Raw genomic sequence first — 18,320 nt, 5'->3', positions numbered from 1 at the left:
CGATCCCTTAGGGTGTAGTGTGATCACTTGGGGTGTAGTACGATCCCTCGAGGTGTAGTGCGATCACTTGGGGTGTAGTGCAATCACTCATTGTAGTGCAATCACTCATTGTAGTGCGATCACTTGGGGTGTAGTACGATCCCTCGAGGTGTAGTGCGATCACTTGGGGTGTAGTATGATCCCTCGAGGTGTAGTACGATCACTTGGGGTGTAGTACGATCCCTCGAGGTGTAGTGCGATCACTTGGGGTGTACTACGATCACTTGGGGTGTAGTGCGATCCCTCGGGGTGTAGTGCGATCACTCATTGTAGTGCAATCACTCATTGTAGTGCGATCCCTCGGGGTGCAGTGCGATCACTTGGGGTGTAGTGTGATCACTTGGGGTGTAGTGCAATCACTCATTGTAGTGCGATCCCTCAGAGTGTAGTGCGATCACTTGGGGTGTAGTGCGATCACTTGGGGTGTAGTGCAATCACTCATTGTAGTGCGATCACTTGGGGTGTAGTGCAATCACTCATTGTAGTGCGATCACTTTGTGTGTAGTGCAATCACTCATTGTAGTGCGATCACTTGGGGTATAGTGCAATCACTCATTGTAGTGCGATCACTTGGGGTGTAGTGCGATCACTTGGTGTGTAGTGCAATCACTCATTGTAGTGCGATCACTTGGGGTGTAGTGCAATCACTCATTGTAGTGCGATCACTTGGGGTGTAGTGCAATCACTCATTGTAGTGCAATCACTCATTGTAGTGCGATCACTTGGTGTGTAGTGCAATCACTCATTGTAGTGCGATCACTCGGGGTGTAGTGCAATCACTCATTGTAGTGCGATCCCTCGGGGTGTAGTGCGATCCATCGGGGTGTAGTGCGATCACTTGGGGTGTAGTGAGAACACTTGGGGTGTAGTGAGAACACTTGGGGTGTAGTGCGATCACTTGGGGTGTAGTGCAATCACTCATTGTAGTGCGATCACTCGGGGTGTAGTGCAATCACTCATTGTAGTGCGATCCCTCGGGGTGTAGTGCGATCCCTCGGGGTGTAGTGAGAACACTTGGGGTGTAGTGAGAACACTTGGGGTGTAGTGCGATCACTTGGGGTGTAGTGCAATCACTCATTGTAGTGCGATCACTTGGGGTGTAGTGCAATCACTCATTGTAGTGCAATCACTCATTGTAGTGCGATCACTCATTGTAGTGCGATCCCTCGGGGTGTAGTGCAATCACTCATTGTAGTGCAATCACTCATTGTAGTGCGATCCCTCGGGGTGTAGTGCGATCACTTGGGGTGTAGTGCAATCACTCATTGTAGTGCGATCCCTCAGGGTGTAGTGCGATCACTTGGGGTGTAGTGCAATCACTCATTGTAGTGCGATCACTTGGGGTGTAGTGCGATCACTTGGGGTGTAGTGCAATCACTCATTGTAGTGCGATCACTTGGGGTGTAGTGCGATCACTTGGGGTGTAGTGCAATCACTCATTGTAGTGCGATCCCTCAGGGTGTAGTGCGATCACTTGGGGTGTAGTGCAATCACTCATTGTAGTGCGATCACTTGGGGTGTAGTGCAATCACTCATTGTAGTGCGATCACTTGGGGTGTAGTGCAATCACTCATTGTAGTGCGATCCCTCAGGGTGTAGTGCAATCACTCATTGTAGTGCGATCACTTGGGGTGTAGTGCGATCACTCATTGTAGTGCGATCCCTCGGGGTGCAGTGCGATCACTTGGGGTGTAGTGCGATCACTTGGTGTGTAGTGCAATCACTCATTGTAGTGCGATCACTTGGGGTGTAGTGCGATCCCTCGGGGTGCAGTGCGATCACTTGGGGTGTAGTGTGATCACTTGGGGTGTAGTGCAATCACTCATTGTAGTGCGATCCCTCAGAGTGTAGTGCGATCACTTGGGGTGTAGTGCGATCACTTGGGGTGTAGTGCAATCACTCATTGTAGTGCGATCACTTGGGGTGTAGTGCGATCACTTGGGGTGTAGTGCAATCACTCATTGTAGTGCGATCCCTTGGGGTGTAGTGCGATCACTCATTGTAGTGCGATCCCTCGGGGTGCAGTGCGATCACTTGGGGTGTAGTGTGATCACTTGGGGTGTAGTGCAATCACTCATTGTAGTGCGATCCCTCAGAGTGTAGTGCGATCACTTGGGGTGTAGTGCGATCACTTGGGGTGTAGTACGATCACTTGGGGTGTAGTGCGATCACTTGGGGTGTAGTGCAATCACTCATTGTAGTGCGATCACTTGGGGTGTAGTGCGATCCCTCGGTGTGTGGTGCGATCACTCATTGTAGTGCAATCACTCATTGTAGTGCAATCCCTCGGGGTGCAGTGCGATCACTTGGGGTGTAGTGTGATCACTTGGGGTGTAGTGCAATCACTCATTGTAGTGTGATCCCTCAGAGTGTAGTGCGATCACTTGGGGTGTAGTGCGATCACTTGGGGTGTAGTGCAATCACTCATTGTAGTGCGATCACTTGGGGTGTAGTGCGATCACTTGGGGTGTAGTGCAATCACTCATTGTAGTGCGATCCCTTGGGGTGTAGTGCGATCCCTCATTGTAGTGCGATCCCTCGGGGAGTAGTGCGATCACTCATTGTAGTGCGATCCCTCGGGGTGTAGTGCGATCCCTCATTGTAGTGCGATCACTCATTGTAGTGCGATCCCTCAGAGTGTAGTGCGATCACTTGGGGTGTAGTGTGATCACTTGGGGTGTAGTGTGATCACTTGGGGTGTAGTGCAATCACTCATTGTAGTGCGATCCCTCAGAGTGTAGTGCGATCACTTGGGGTGTAGTGTGATCACTTGGGGTGTAGTGTGATCACTTGGGGTGTAGTGCAATCACTCATTGTAGTGCGATCCCTCAGAGTGTACTGCGATCACTTGGGGTGTAGTGCGATCACTTGGGGTGTAGTGTGATCACTTGGGGTGTAGTGCAATCACTCATTGTAGTGCGATCCCTCAGAGTGTAGTGCGATCACTTGGGGTGTAGTGCGATCACTTGGGGTGTAGTGCAATCACTCATTGTAGTGCGATCACTTGGGGTGTAGTGCAATCACTCATTGTAGTGCGATCACTTGGGGTGTAGTGCAGTCACTCATTGTAGTGCGATCACTCGGGGTGTAGTGCAATCACTCATTGTAGTGCGATCCCTCATTGTAGTGCGATCCCTTGGGGTGTAGTGCGATCCCTCGGGGTGTAGTGCAATCACTCATTGTAGTGCGATCACTCATTGTAGTGCGATCCCTTGGGGTGTAGTGCGATCCCTCGTGGTGTAGTGCAATCACTCATTGTAGTGCAATCACTCATTGTAGTGCGATCCCTTGGGGTGTAGTGTGATCCCTCGGGGTGTAGGCAATCACTCATTGTAGTGCGATCCCTCGAGGTGTAGTGCGATCCCTTAGGGTGTAGTGTGATCACTTGGGGTGTAGTACGATCCCTCGAGGTGTAGTGCGATCACTTGGGGTGTAGTGCAATCACTCATTGTAGTGCAATCACTCATTGTAGTGCGATCACTTGGGGTGTAGTTCGATCCCTCGAGGTGTAGTGCGATCACTTGGGGTGTAGTGCAATCACTCATTGTAGTGCAATCACTCATTGTAGTGCAATCACTCATTGTAGTGCGATCCCTTGGGGTGTAGTGTGATCCCTCGGGGTGTAGTGCAATCACTCATTGTAGTGCGATCCCTCGAGGTGTGGTGCGATCCCTTAGGGTGTAGTGTGATCACTTGGGGTGTAGTACGATCCCTCGAGGTGTAGTGCGATCACTTGGGGTGTAGTGCAATCACTCATTGTAGTGCAATCACTCATTGTAGTGCGATCACTTGGGGTGTAGTGCAATCACTCATTGTAGTGCGATCACTTGGGGTATAGTGCGATCCCTCGGGGTGTAGTGCAATCACTCATTGTAGTGCGATCCCTCAGAGTGTAGTGCAATCCCTCGGGGTGCAGTGCGATCACTTGCGGTGTAGTGTGATCACTTGGGGTGTAGTGCAATCACTCATTGTAGTGCGATCCCTCAGAGTGTAGTGCAATCACTCATTGTAGTGCGATCACTTGGTGTGTAGTGCAATCACTCATTGTAGTGCGATCACTTGGGGTGTAGTGCAATCACTCATTGTAGTGCGATCACTCGGGGTGTAGTGCGATTACTCATTGTAGTGCAATCACTCATTATAGTGCAATCACTCATTGTAGTGCGATCCCTCGGGGTGTAGTGCGATCCCTCGGGGTGTAGTGCGATCACTTGGGGTGTAGTACGATCCCTCGAGGTGTAGTGCGATCACTTGGGGTGTAGTGCAATCACTCATTGTAGTGCAATCACTCATTGTAGTGCGATCCCTTGGGGTGTAGTGTGATCCCTCGGGGTGTAGTGCAATCACTCATTGTAGTGCGATCCCTCGAGGTGTAGTGCGATCCCTTAGGGTGTAGTGTGATCACTTGGGGTGTAGTACGATCCCTCGAGGTGTAGTGCGATCACTTGGGGTGTAGTGCAATCACTCATTGTAGTGCAATCACTCATTGTAGTGCGATCACTTGGGGTGTAGTGCAATCACTCATTGTAGTGCGATCACTCATTGTAGTGCAATCACTCATTGTAGTGCGATCCCTCGGGGTGCATTGCGATCACTTGGGGTGTAGTGTGATCACTTGGGGTGTAGTGCAATCACTCATTGTAGTGCGATCCCTCAGAGTGTAGTGCAATCCCTCGGGGTGCAGTGCGATCACTTGGGGTGTAGTGCAATCACTCATTGTAGTGCGATCACTTGGGGTGTAGTGCAATCACTCATTGTAGTGCGATCACTTGGTGTGTAGTGCAATCACTCATTGTAGTGCGATCACTTGGGGTGTAGTGCAATCACTCATTGTAGTGCGATCACTCGGGGTGTAGTGCGATCACTCATTGTAGTGCAATCACTCATTATAGTGCAATCACTCATTGTAGTGCGATCCCTCGGGGTGTAGTGTGATCCCTCGGGGTGTAGTGCGATCCCTCGGGGTGTAGTGCGATCACTCATTGTAGTGCAATCACTCATTGTAGTGTGATCACTTGGGATGCAGTGTGATCCCTCAGGGTGTAGTGCGATCCCTCGTGGTGTAGTGCGATCACTCATTGTAGTGCGATCACTCGGGGTGTAGTGCGATCACTCATTGTAGTGCAATCACTCATTGTATTGCGATCACTCGGGGTGTAGTGCGATCACTCATTGTAGTGCAATCACTTGGGGTGTAGTGCGATCACTTGGGGTGTAGTGCGATCATTGATCTAAAATGAACCAAGATCTATACTAATTTGTAGTTAATCAACCAATCAGTACAAGGTTTGCAATCTCAGTATGCAGTGATCTCTGCCAACAGCCTTTCTGATTTACTGAAGCCTTGGGTTGTGGATGTTTCTTGGAACCCTATGTAACTTGGGGAGTATCTATACTTAAAGCGAACAGTTCTGCTCAGAGGAAGATGACTGGAGCAATTTCTGTGCCCGGACTTTCTGTGGTCTGGCACTAGTCACATCTTGAGGGTGGAGGACTGGAGTGATTCGGCCTGTAGAGTGCTTGCTGTAGTTCAGATCCAATTCTAGACACAGACAAAAAAATCCAGTCCCGATTAATTCTGAGGGAGGTTTTCAGAGCTGGCGAGATGTTCAACTAAGCCTTTATCTTCTAGATATCCTCTGGCTCAGTCTCTACAGAGAATGGGCTGGGTGGGGTTGAGATAGTTTCCACACTGTTCTGGCTAATCTTTATCCCTGAAGTAACATTGTGATACCTCAGAAATACGTTGGAGTGGATTAGGGCTTTGAACGTTGTATAGAAAGCCAAGTTGATAGGGCTTATTGCATCTCACCACACAAGGGTCAGTTTCAGTTTTTATAGTGTGGCTCAAATGTGTTTGTGTGACTCTGTGTAACATTTCACAATCCTTCTCTTGCTCATTCATTTAAAAAGTGAGCAGTATGTCCAGTGGAACAAATCCGTCTGCAAAATCCCTCGGTTATTCATACAGTTCACGGCCCGATTTCAGTGTGGCTAAAATTAATGCAGCCAGAACCTGCTTTAATTAAAGCTTAGAAATTGCCAGGACTCTGCCCTGAAGGTTTGATGTTTATATCTGAACCTCGTCAGTGGCTAGTGGCTGGCGTTTTCTCAGCTTTCTGTTACCCTCCAAATTTTTCACATCCTGACTAAATTACAGCTGTGCTCCAAAACAAACTGGCCTTTGACCTTGGTTCTGAAACCTGGCACAAATTGGTGCAGTTGGGGGTGGAATGTGTTTGTCTCCACTGGCAGCCTAGTGCCCCGGGTTACCTCAGTTCCTCAAGGTTGGTTCTCTGGATGGAGAAAGGAAACACTCTGGCTTGGGGCAAGTGCTCAGAATAACCAGTTGTGCTCCGGAGGAATTTGCATTTGCTGCATGTAAACAATCCCGAAGTGAATCATCTTGTGTTGTTCACAGCTTTTTCCTCTTTCCATATATATATATGCTACATTTCACAATTCCAGGACTTCCCAGAACACTTGATAGGGAATGCAGTATTTTTCAAGTGGGTTGAGACAAGGCGTGTACAGAGAGATCTTGGGGTGCAGGTCTGAAAGTGGATAGGGTGGCAAAGTGTATGGCATGTTTGGGGCATAGGGTCAGGAAGTTGCGGAGTCTGCAGTACGATTCTGAGTGACTTGTTACAAGGTGGCTTTGGAAAGGGCTCAGAAGAGATTCACCGGGGTGCTGCCTGAGTTAGCGGGTATGAGCCATAAGGAGGGGTTGTGTTCTTTTCTGCAGAGCACTAGAGATTGAGGAGAGATCTGATAGAAGTTTATAAAATTATGAGGGGAAAAGACAGGGGAAAGAGTCAGAATTTTTCCCCAGGGTAGAGGTGTCAAGTTCAAGAGGATGTGATGCACATTTAGGGTGAGAGAGAGCAAAATTCAAAAGAGATGAGTGTGACAAGTGTTTTTCACAATGTTGGGCTCCTGGAATGGTCTGCCGGGCGGGGTGGGGCGGGGCGGGGGTAGTGGAAGCAGAAATGATAGAGCTTTTAGAATCTGCAGGGAGTGGAGGGATACGGAACATGAATAGAGAGAGGGCATTTAGATTGGTTTGACACTGTGTTCAGCTGACATTCTGGGCCGATGAGCCTGTTGCTGTGTTGTGCTGTTCTATACAACCCAATTATTTCCATGGCAACGTGCTCTGGAGAAGAATTTGTACTAACTGCCTGTAAATGGTCCTGAACAAGCCACATTGTGCTCTACTTTTGTAAATGCTGCATTTCACAAATTTGGGAGTTGCTAAAATACTTGAGAGCGAATGAAGTATTTTCAAAGTGACTTTGGTAATGGGGGTGGGGGAGTGGGAGGGAGAAGAATGACATCAGGATTCCAGAAGTAGCGATTATGATAAATGATCAGACAAAGGCATGAGGGTCTGAGCGTGAGGCACAATACGAAGGAGTGGCCTGTCAGAAAGACCGTCTGTTCTTCGGTCGCAGAGTTCAGGTGGATATGACCCTGTTGGGCCTGGTCTCTGCTCAGAACAACCGGTCTTGAAAGAGTACCTGGCAGAAAGAGGTAGGAACCCGTGACTTCCTAGGTACATGGGTCAGCAAACCTGGAGTTCAAAGTCTGGTGTTTGGGGTCCCTCCATCAGCGAGTCCAGATTCACGATCTAGTGTTCAGAGTCCTCAGTGGTGAGCCTTGGCATCGATGTTGAAAGTCGACTCGAAGTCTACAGAAGGCTGGGACTGTGAATCTCTCCAAGTCCACTGGGGAAATCGAAGCCCAGTGTTTGCAAATCCACGAACTGCAGGCCAGTGATGGTTTGCCCTGGTTTGAAGCCCTGTGGGTGGGAAGGAGGAATGGGAATTGCTGTTTGTGTTGCACCGCTGAACATCGTGGGCATGGTATGTTGGCACTGGAATGTGTGGGTATATCATTAGGTTCTGTTGGTTGGCACTAGAAGGTGTGGGCTGCCCCCAGCTCATCGTTAGGTTTTGTTGGTTGGCACTGGAATGTGCAGGCACATCATTAGGTTCTGTTGGTTGGCACTGGAAGGTGTGGGCTGCCCCCAGCTCATCGTTAGGTTTTGTTGGTTGGCACTGGAATGTGCAGGCACATCATTAGGTTCTGTTGGTTGACACTGGAAGGTGTGGGCTGCCCCCAGCTCATCGTTAGGTTTTGTTGGTTGGCACTGGAATGTGCAGGCACATCATTAGGTTCTGTTGGTTGGCACTGGAAGGTGTGGGCTGCCCCCAGCTCATCGTTAGGTTTTGTTGGTTGGCACTGGAATGTGCAGGCACATCATTAGGTTCTGTTGGTTGGCACTGGAAGGTGTGGCTGCCAAGCGTCGACAGTGCTTCTCCCTATAGATGCTGCCTGGCCTGCTGTGTTCCACCAGCATTTTGTGTGCCAAATTAAAAGACAATGATTTTTGACACTACTTCATGCAGGAAGACAATGAAGACAGTCCGTTATCAGCACTGGCTTTGTTCATTCACAGTCAATCAAAAGAGCTCGGCTCTGTACACTGGATGAATTGCTTTGTCTTGATTAGGAACTATTACACTGTTTTATAGTAATGGAGCAATATTGATAGTGTTCTAATTTGTTCTTTATTTCATTTAAATATATAATTTGTTGCTCATTTAATTTATTTCTGTGAAACTTCAGCTAACTGCTTACTTGGGCCAAAATGTACTGGTCCCACTGTGTTCCATTTAACCAGAACCCACTGTATTTAAAAAGGTATCCAGTTTTAAACTTCTCAATCTCTTTAACCACTCCTCCTTTCCAGCATTCACCTCTCACTGACCTATAGAAAATATTCATCTGAGAAGGAATTTTCTCTTTGCTTTTGTTTATCCTGTGTTTGGCTGTTGTCCCAGATGGGGCTGACCTTGTCTTGCTCAGCTCACACCCACACCTAGGAATGGCACATGGGGGGGGGGGGGTGAGGGGGAAAGAACATTAGGTTCAAAGAGATGACCCTTCAGCCAGCTCTTTGTGTCTCATGGCCTCTATCCGTCTACACCTTTCCTCTGGATTGATCTGTCCAAATACTTAGTAAACACAATAATTATATCCACCTACAGCATTTCCTCTGATTACTTGTTCAACGTACCCACCAACAGGTGTAAAAAAATAAACACCAGAAACTCTGCAGATGCTGGACAACCAGAACAACACACACAAAATGCTGGAGGTCAGGCAGCATCTATGGAAATGAATGAACAGTTGGCATTTCCGGTCAAGACCCTTCTTCAGACTGAAAAGGAGGAAGGAAGATGTCAGAATAAAAAGTGTTGGAGTGGGGGGGAAGGAGGCTGGCTGGAAGGTGATAGATGAAGCCAGGTGGGTAGGAAAGGTCAAGGATTGGAGAAGGAATGTGATAGGAGAGGAGAGAGGACCAGAGGAGCAAGGGAAGAAGGGGACACAGGGGAGGTGATAGGCAGGTGAGAAGAGGTAAGAGGTAGGGAATAGAAGAAATGGGGAAGGGGAGGGAATTTTTTTATACCAGAAGGAGAAATCCATATTCCATGCCATCAGGTTGGAGGCTACCAAGTCGGAATATAAGACCTTGCTCCTCCTCCCTGAATCTGGACCTGAATCAACATAATGGTCTGGGCGAACGCTGTAAATGGAGGTGGTGTAGATAAGATTCACAAGGATATTATAAGGACTTGAAGGCTTTGGTTATAAGGTGGCCTCAGTTTGGCACAAGAAGATGATATGTTAGAAAGGGAATGGCAATCAGAATTAAAATGTGTCAAAAATGCCCCTTAGGATCCCTTCAAATCTTTCCCCCTCACATTAAAATTCAACCCCTGACTTTAGACTCCAGTAATCTGGGAAAAAGACTCATCATCTGACATCTGCCTTATTTATATCTCTCATGATTTTGTAAACCTCTATAAGGTTCAACCTCACGCTCTTTCACTCCTGTAAAACATCCTCGGCCTATCCCTCCTCTCCTTATAACTATCCTTGTGAATCTTCGCTGCACCATCTCCATTTTCAGCATTAGCCCAGACCATTATGTTGATTCAGGTTCAGATTCGGATTCATGTGCTTATCACAGGTAGAGTGAAATACATCACTGACGTTAGCAACCAACACAACTTAACAAAGTGTAAGGGCAGGTGTAGCACTTGTTCCGCTTACAAGGATAAGTGCCAAGAGGGAGATCAGTGGGAAGGGATGGGGGGGGGGACGAGTGGACAAGGGAGTTGCGTAGGAAGCGATCCCTGCGGAAAGCAGAAGTGGGGGGAGGGAAAGATGTGCTTGGTAGTGGGATCCTGTTGGAGATGGCGGAAGTTACGGAGAATTATATGTTGGACCTGGAGGCTGGTGGGGTAGTAGGTGAGGACAAGGGGAACCCTATCCTGAGTGGGGTGGCGGGCGGATGGGGTGAGGGCAGATGTGCGGGAAATGGGAGAGATGCGTTTGAGAGCAGAGTTGATGGTGGAAGAAGGGAAGCCCCTTTGTTTAAAAAGGAAGACACCTCCTTCGTCCTGGAATGAAAAGCCTCATCCTGGGAGCAGATGCGGCAGAGACGGAGGAATTGTGAGAAGAGGATAGCATTTTTGCAAGAGACAGGGTGGGAAGAGGAATAGTCCAGGTAGCTGTGAGAGTCTGTAGGCTTATAGTAGATATCAGTAGATAAGCCGTCTCCAGAGATGGAGACAGAAAGATCAAGAAAGGAGAGGGAGGTGTCGGAAATGGACCAGGTAAATTTAAGGGCAGGGTGAAAGCTGGAGGCAAAGTTAATGAAGTCAACGAGCTCAGCATGCGTGCAGGAGGCAGCGCCAATGCAGTCGTCGATGTAGCGAAAGACAAGAGGGGGACGGATACCTGTATAGACTCGGAACATGGACTGTTCCACAAAGCCAACAAAAAGGCAGGCATAACTGGGACCCATGCAGGATCCATGGCTACACCCTTGGTTTGGAGGAAGTGGGAGGAGCGAAAGAAGAAATTATTGAGAGTAAGAACTAATTCCGCTAGACAGAGGAGAGTGGTGGTCGAGGGGAATTGGTTAGGTCTGGAATCCAAAAAGAAGCAAAGAGTTTTGAGACCGTCCTGATAAGGGGGGAGCTGTTGTTGTCTGGCGTACTGACCTCTACCTGGCCGAGGCACAGCGACAACTCTCTGATACCTCCTCTTATTTACCCCTTGATCATGACCCCACTAAGGAGCACCAGGCCATTGTCTCCTATACCATTACTAACCTTATCAGCTCTGGGGATCTCCCATCCATTACCACCAACCTCATAGTTCCCACACCCTGCACTTCCTGTTTCTACCTCCTAACCAAGATCCACAAACCTGCCTGTCCAGGTAGACCTATTGTCTCAGCTTGCTCCTGCCCCACTGAACTCATTTCTGCATACCTTGACACTGTTTTATCCCCCCTTGTTCAATCTCTTCCCACCTATGTTCATGACACTTCTCATGCTTTGAATTTTTTCAATAATTTTAAGTTCCCTGGCCCCCACCGCCTTATTTTCACCATGGACGTCCAGTCCCTATATACCTCCATCCCCCACCCGGACGGTCTCAAAGCTCTTCGCTTCTTTTTGGATTCCAGACTGGGAGACCGTTTCGCGGAACACCTACGCTAGGTCCGCCAGAGAAAGCAGGATCTCCCTGTGGCCACACATTTTAATTCCACGTCCCATTCCCATTCTGATATGTCTATCCATGGCCTTCTCTATTGTCAAGATGAATCCACAGTCAGGTTGGAGGAACAACACCTTATATACCGGCTGGATAGCCTCCAACCTGATGGCATGAACATTGACTTCTCTAACTTCCGTTAATGCCCCTCCTCCCCTTCTTACCCTATCCCTGACATATTTAGTTGTTTGTTTTTTTTCTCTCTCTCTGCCCATCACCCTGCCTGTTCTCCATCTCCCTCTGGTGCTTCCCCACCCCCCCCCCCATTGCTTTCTCCGGAGACCTCCCGTCCCATGATCCTTTCCCTTCTCCAGCTCTGTATCACTTTCGCCAATCACCTTTCCAGCTCTTAGCTTCATCCCACCCCCTCCGGTCTTCTCCTATCATTTTGCATTTCCCCTCTCCCCCCCCCCCCACTACTTTCAAATCTCTTAGTATCTCTCCTTTCAGTTAGTCCTGACGAAGGGTCTCGGCCCAAAACGTCGACAGTGCTTCTTCCTATAGATGCTGCCTGGCCTGCTGTGTTCCACCAGCATTTTGTGTGTTGTTGTTCGAATTTCCAGCATCTGCAGATTTCCTCGTGTTTGCTCTTTTAATTTGGCATTGGTCGAACCAAACGAATAACATAACACAAGCATACACAACTGATGCTATTTTAAAAACTATTTGTTCAGAGAATGGTGTAGTATCTAATGGTTACATAAGTACCTGTGACTGATGCTAGTTAGAAACTGCTGTATCCTCTAAATCTTCATTTTCATTGTAACATTCAAGATGATTGTCAATACCTTCAAATTCTCAGAATCAGAATCAGGTTTATCACTGGCCTGTGACGTGAAGTTTGTTAGCTTAGCAGCTGCAGTTCAATGCAATACATAATCTAGAAGAAAATAATAGTAATAAGTAAATCAATTACAGTACATGCATATTGAACAGATTAAAAAAACAGAAATACTGTATATTTAAAAAAAAGATGTAGTGTCCAAGGGTTCAATGTCCATTTAAGAATTTAAGAATTCAATGGCAGAAGGGAAGAAACTATTCCTGAATTGCTGAGTGTGTGCTTTCAGGCTTCTGTACCTCCTACCTGATGGTAACAGTGAGAAAAGGGCATGCCCTGGGTGATGGGGGTCCTTAATAATGGACGCTGCCCTTCTGAGACACCGTTTCCTAAAGATGTCCTGGGTACTTTGTAGGTTAGTATCCAAGATGGAGCTGACTAGATCTACAACCTTCTGCAGCTTCTTTCGGTCCTGTGCAGTAGCCCCCCCCCCCCCCCCCCCATACCAGACAGCCTGTCAGAATGCTCTCCACGGTACATCTATAGAAATTTTTGAGTGTATTTGTTGACATACCAAATCTCTTCAAACTCCTAATAAAGTATAGCCGCTGTCTTGCCTTCTTTATAACTACATTGATTTGTTGGGACCAGGTGAGGTCCTCAGAGATCCTGACACCCTGGAACTTGAAACTGCTCTCTCTCTCCACTTCTGATCCCTCTATCCCTCGTAGTTCCCAGCTTCCTGAAGTAGTGAAATAGTTTCATTTTCACTCCCCACCATTTTTTGCATCTCCAAGTTTGAAACCTCAGTGAGTTCTGAATTGTTTTTATGCTTATTTCTCACCAACTACCAATGACAAAATCATAGTGAAGCTACATAAGTGCACACGACTGACGCTAATTAGAAACTGTTTGGCAGTTTTCATTTTTAAAAAATTGGATAGGTGTATGGACAGGAAAGGAATGGAGGGTTATGGGCTGAGTGCAGGTCGGTGGGACTAGGTGAGAGTAAGCGTTTGGCACTGAATGGAAGGGCCGAGATGGCCTGTTTCCGTGCTGTAACTGTTATATGGTCTCCTATCCTAAGTCACGTATTGTCGCAAATAGGCAAAGGAAATCTTGACTATTTTCTCAATAGCTTTTCTTCTTTCAGAGTTGTCCCAAATAAGTGGCTGCCCCAATTAACCAATGGTCCAAATGACCCGAATCCACAGTATCTCTAGTTTGACCTCTGCTCGAGAAAACTCCACACTGTTTAATTTGCACAGTTGCCAGAGCAAAATTAGCGAAGGAAAGCTGCTGTCCATACCCATTGTTTCTGACACTAAGGTTCACTCTGCGGAGAGATTGGCACATGATGCCAGCTTCACCAGCAATCTTCTGCTTCAGGTGCAGATTCTGCAACTACTGGCGATGATTCTGAACTCACAGATACCTCCAGCATTCCACAAGTTTCTGACTTGCCTGCATGCCATTGTTTGGCCGCAGTCCTTCAGAGATGGATCAGGAGCAGCAGCACTGTGACTGAGAGCAGGAATTGTTCTGGGACTGACGCCAGCATCATACTTTCCTCACTCTGACCAAATATGGTTGTGGCTGCAGTTCCTCTGTCACCCCGTATTCTGCCACTTCTTTGCTTCCATGCCTGTTTGGGAAGTGTAGGCAATTAAACATCCCAGGAATTCTGTATGTTTTTGCTCTGCGCCATCTAATTTTTTTTTAATAAAAACTGCTTTCGACTGGAGCAAGGAAATTGAAGTTTAAAGAGGAATCTGGCAGAGCGAGCAGGAGTAAACATCTGGTGTGTCTGGAGAAGACGGAATGCTTTCCAGATGTCTAGGACGGGGTGGATGAATAATAAACATTCAGCGAACAGCTCTGTGGGTGAGGCTCTATCAGGCAACATTTTCAGTGGTCAATTGTTTTGGGAGAGTTCTAACATCACTGCTGGACAATATTCAGCCGGCAGCGATTTGAAAATCAAAAGGCTGCAGACGCTGGAAAGTGAAGTAGAAGCAGACCAGACTAGAAACACACAGTAGGTAGTGTAGCTTCTGTGGAAGGAGAGGTGCAGTTAATGTTTCAGGTCAAAGAGCCTTCCTCGTGTCATGATCGTGTCCTTTATTTAAAGGGAAACAGACAACAAACTTGTGCATTGCAACCATTACTGGATGATGTGGAATTCTGTTTGAATGGCGTGTAAATACAGGCTCCTCGCTGTGGCGTGTAAATACAGGCTTCTCGCCGTGTCATGTAAATACAGGCTCCTCGCCATGTCGCATAAACACAGGCCCCTCACTGTATCACGTAAACACAGGCTACTCGCTGTGTCATGTAAATGCAGGATTCTCGTGTCATGTAAATACAGGCTCCTCGCTGTGTCATTTAAATACAGGCTTCTCGCCGTGTCGCGTAAATACAGGCTTCTCGTTGTAACATGTAAATACGGGCTCTTCGCTGTAGCATGTAAATACAGGCTCCTTGCTGTAACATGATACATGTGACAGTAACAGACAAATCCCAGCACCAGTGGCAAGACTGTGCTTGAAGGGCTGAGGTGCCTAGCTACCTTTCTCACCTCTTTTGCTAAGCCTATCCCTTCCTATTTTCCTGTCACTCCTCCTTTCCCAACATTTCCTCCACTCCCTCCCCTACCTTGTTCCCATTACTCCCTCCTTACCTGTCAACCCATCATCTTCTGCCCCCCTTTGCAACCTCTCCCTTTTAACCTGCTCCCATGTCTCTCCTTCTTCCTCTCACACCCCATGACTGTCTCCTGCACCCAGCTCATGTTTCCCCTCATGCACACAAGCGTCCACACACCACGTGTGTGTATGTTAAAGTGAAGTGTATGTGTCACTCTGTGTGAGAGAGAGAGAGAGAGATTGTAATGGCTGGAGATACAACATCTCGTGACTTTTGGGTCTTCTTGGTTTTACACATGGGGTTTGGATTTGCCCATCTCCTGGATCCTGTGAATTTTGTTTTGGTCTTCATCTTTGTGATCTGAGGTAGAACTAGCATTTACTGCCTGTCGTTAATTGGCTTGGAGAAGGGAGGAGGCATTCTGCACTGAACTCGGAAGGGAGTTAAGGTCGACCTCACTGGAGTTTCTAGTCACAATACAGGGGAGGACAGAAGCTTCCCTGCTTCGAAAACCTAGTTTGCATTTAATCACAGTCCAGCAACTTCATGGTCACTATTACCAATACATCTATTTTGAAACCCGTCCCAAGTTTATTTCATTAATGCAAGTTGAATTTCATGGCTGCAGTAGTGGGATTTGAGCCTGCGTCTCTGCATCTCTCGTCCAGTAATCACCATCACTGTTCATCCCACCCGCTCACAAGAATTAGATGAGGCATTCCCTGCACTGTGCACAGAGGGGCCTGGGTAGCGTTTGTGGAGATTGCCAACGCTTGCCTACAGTCAGTGTGTCCTGCCTGAGTTCTGGAGCAGCACAGCGGCAGACCCTTTGGTCAGCCATGGGGCAGACTAATTAACTAATCCCTTTTGTGTACACATACTCCATCGTCCTCCTCTATCGTATCAGTATCCCGAGCAGTGCATTCCAGACAGCCACCACTCTGTGAAGAAAACATGCCCCACACGCCGCCTTTGAATTCATCCCGTTTGGGGTGAGATATTCTCATGCTGGGAAAAGGATGCAGGCTGTGCTCTCTCTCTGTGTCTTGCGTCACATCTTTCAGGACACCTCTCCACCTTTGCCTCTTTGGGGAAAACAACCCAGGTTTGCTCAATCTGCCCTCTAACCCAACCAATGATCTTCTGCACCCTCATCCCCTCCTTTAAAATGACTAAAGCTGAGTGCAGTACTCCTGATACAACCGAACCAAGTTTAATGTCTGCAGCAAAACTTCTCCACTCTTCAAGTGACTTTTTAACGAAGCTATGAACATACCCCGTAACCCTTTCAAATCTTTTCTGGCTTGTCATTAGTGGGAATGAATCCCTGGGTCTTTCAAGGGCCATGAAGAGGTCTTGATTCCTGAGGTACCAACAGTTAAGTTTCTTTTGCAATGACTTTACCCGCAGGCTGCATTCTGTGCCTGGGCCAGTCCAACTACTTTCGCTTCAACCATCCTGTGGAAGCAAAGCGGATAAAGGACATGAAGCCTGACAATGCGAGCATCTCCACACCTGGTCACTCCACAGGTAGGTGGGTTGGTAGGTGAGTGATCACTCCACAGGTAGGTGGAGAGGTAGGTGAGTGATCACTCCACAGGTAGGTGGGGAGGTAGGTGAGTGATCACACCACAGGTAGGTGGGGAGGTAGGTGAGTGATCACACCACAGGTAGGTGGGGAAGTAGGTGAGTGATCATTCCACTGGTAGGTGGGCAGGTAGGTGAGTGATCACACCACAGGTAGGTGGGGAGGTAGGTGAGTGATCACTCCACAGGTAGGTGGGGTGGTAGGTGAGTGATCATTCCACTGGTAGGTGGGGTGGTAGGTGAGTGATCATTCCACTGGTAGGTGGGGAGGTAGGTGAGTGATCAGTCCACTGGTAGGTGGGGAGGTAGGTGAGTGATCACTCCACAGGTAGGTGGGGAGGTAGGTGAGTGATCAGTCCACTGGTAGGTGGGGAGGTAGGTGAGTGATCACTCCACAGGTAGGTGAGGCGGTAGGTGAGTGATCACTCCACAGGTAGGTGGGGAGGTAGGTGAGTGATCACTCCACAGGTAGGTGGGGTGGTAGGTGAGTGATCATTCCACTGGTAGGTGGGCAGGTAGGTGAGTGATCACACCACAGGTAGGTGGGGAGGTAGGTGAGTGATCACTCCACAGGTAGGTGGGGAAGTAGGTGAGTGATCATTCCACTGGTAGGTGGGGAGGTAGGTGAGTGATCACTCCACAGGTAGGTGGGGAGGTAGGTGAGTGATCACTCCACAGGTAGGTGGGGTGGTAGGTGAGTGATCACTCCACAGGTAGGTGGAGAGGTAGGTGAGTGATCACTCCACAGGTAGGTGGGGAAGTAGGTGAGTGATCACTCCACAGGTAGGTGGAGAGGTAGGTGAGTGATCACTCCACAGGTAGGTGGGGAAGTAGGTGAGTGATCATTCCACAGGTAGGTGGGGTGGTAGGTGAGTGATCACTCCACAGGTAGGTGGAGAGGTAGGTGAGTGATCACTCCACAGGTAGGTGGAGAGGTAGGTGAGTGATCACTCCACAGGTAGGTGGGGAAGTAGGTGAGTGATCACTCCACAGGTAGGTGGGGAGGTAGGTGAGTGATCACTCCACAGGTAGGTGGGGAGGTAGGTGAGTGATCACTCCACAGGTAGGTGGGGTGGTAGGTGAGTGATCACTCCACAGGTAGGTGGAGAGGTAGGTGAGTGATCACTCCACAGGTAGGTGGGGAAGTAGGTGAGTGATCACTCCACAGGTAGGTGGAGAGGTAGGTGAGTGATCACTCCACAGGTAGGTGGGGAAGTAGGTGAGTGATCACTCCACAGGTAGGTGGGGAGGTAGGTGAGTGATCACTCCACAGGTAGGTGGGGTGGTAGGTGAGTGATCACTCCACAGGTAGGTGGAGAGGTAGGTGAGTGATCACTCCACAGGTAGGTGGGGAAGTAGGTGAGTGATCACTCCACAGGTAGGTGGAGAGGTAGGTGAGTGATCACTCCACAGGTAGGTGGGGAAGTAGGTGAGTGATCACTCCACAGGTAGGTGGAGAGGTAGGTGAGTGATCACTCCACAGGTAGGTGGGGAAGTAGGTGAGTGATCATTCCACTGGTAGGTGGGGAGGTAGGTGAGTGATCACTCCACAGGTAGGTGGGGAGGTAGGTGAGTGATCACTCCACAGGTAGGTGGGGTGGTAGGTGAGTGATCATTCCACAGGTAGGTG

General features: G+C 48.4%; 1 protein-coding gene across 3 annotated transcripts in view; it reads left to right on the top strand.

Annotated features, from left to right (window-relative positions):
• The window catches only part of LOC132393023 (pleckstrin homology-like domain family B member 2), a 414,321-nt gene that overhangs the window by 67,184 nt on the left and 328,817 nt on the right, over positions 1–18,320 (top strand). For all 3 annotated transcript variants that reach the window (XM_059967716.1, XM_059967715.1, XM_059967717.1), the window contains one exon: positions 16,514–16,633. In XM_059967716.1, the coding sequence (XP_059823699.1) occupies positions 16,514–16,633 (120 nt within the window). The remainder of the gene's footprint in view (positions 1–16,513; positions 16,634–18,320) is intronic.

This window comes from Hypanus sabinus, chromosome 4 (assembly GCF_030144855.1).
Source record: "Hypanus sabinus isolate sHypSab1 chromosome 4, sHypSab1.hap1, whole genome shotgun sequence".
In the NCBI taxonomy this organism is placed as follows: domain Eukaryota; kingdom Metazoa; phylum Chordata; class Chondrichthyes; order Myliobatiformes; family Dasyatidae; genus Hypanus; species Hypanus sabinus.
This window is presented reverse-complemented; position numbering and strand designations above follow the sequence as displayed.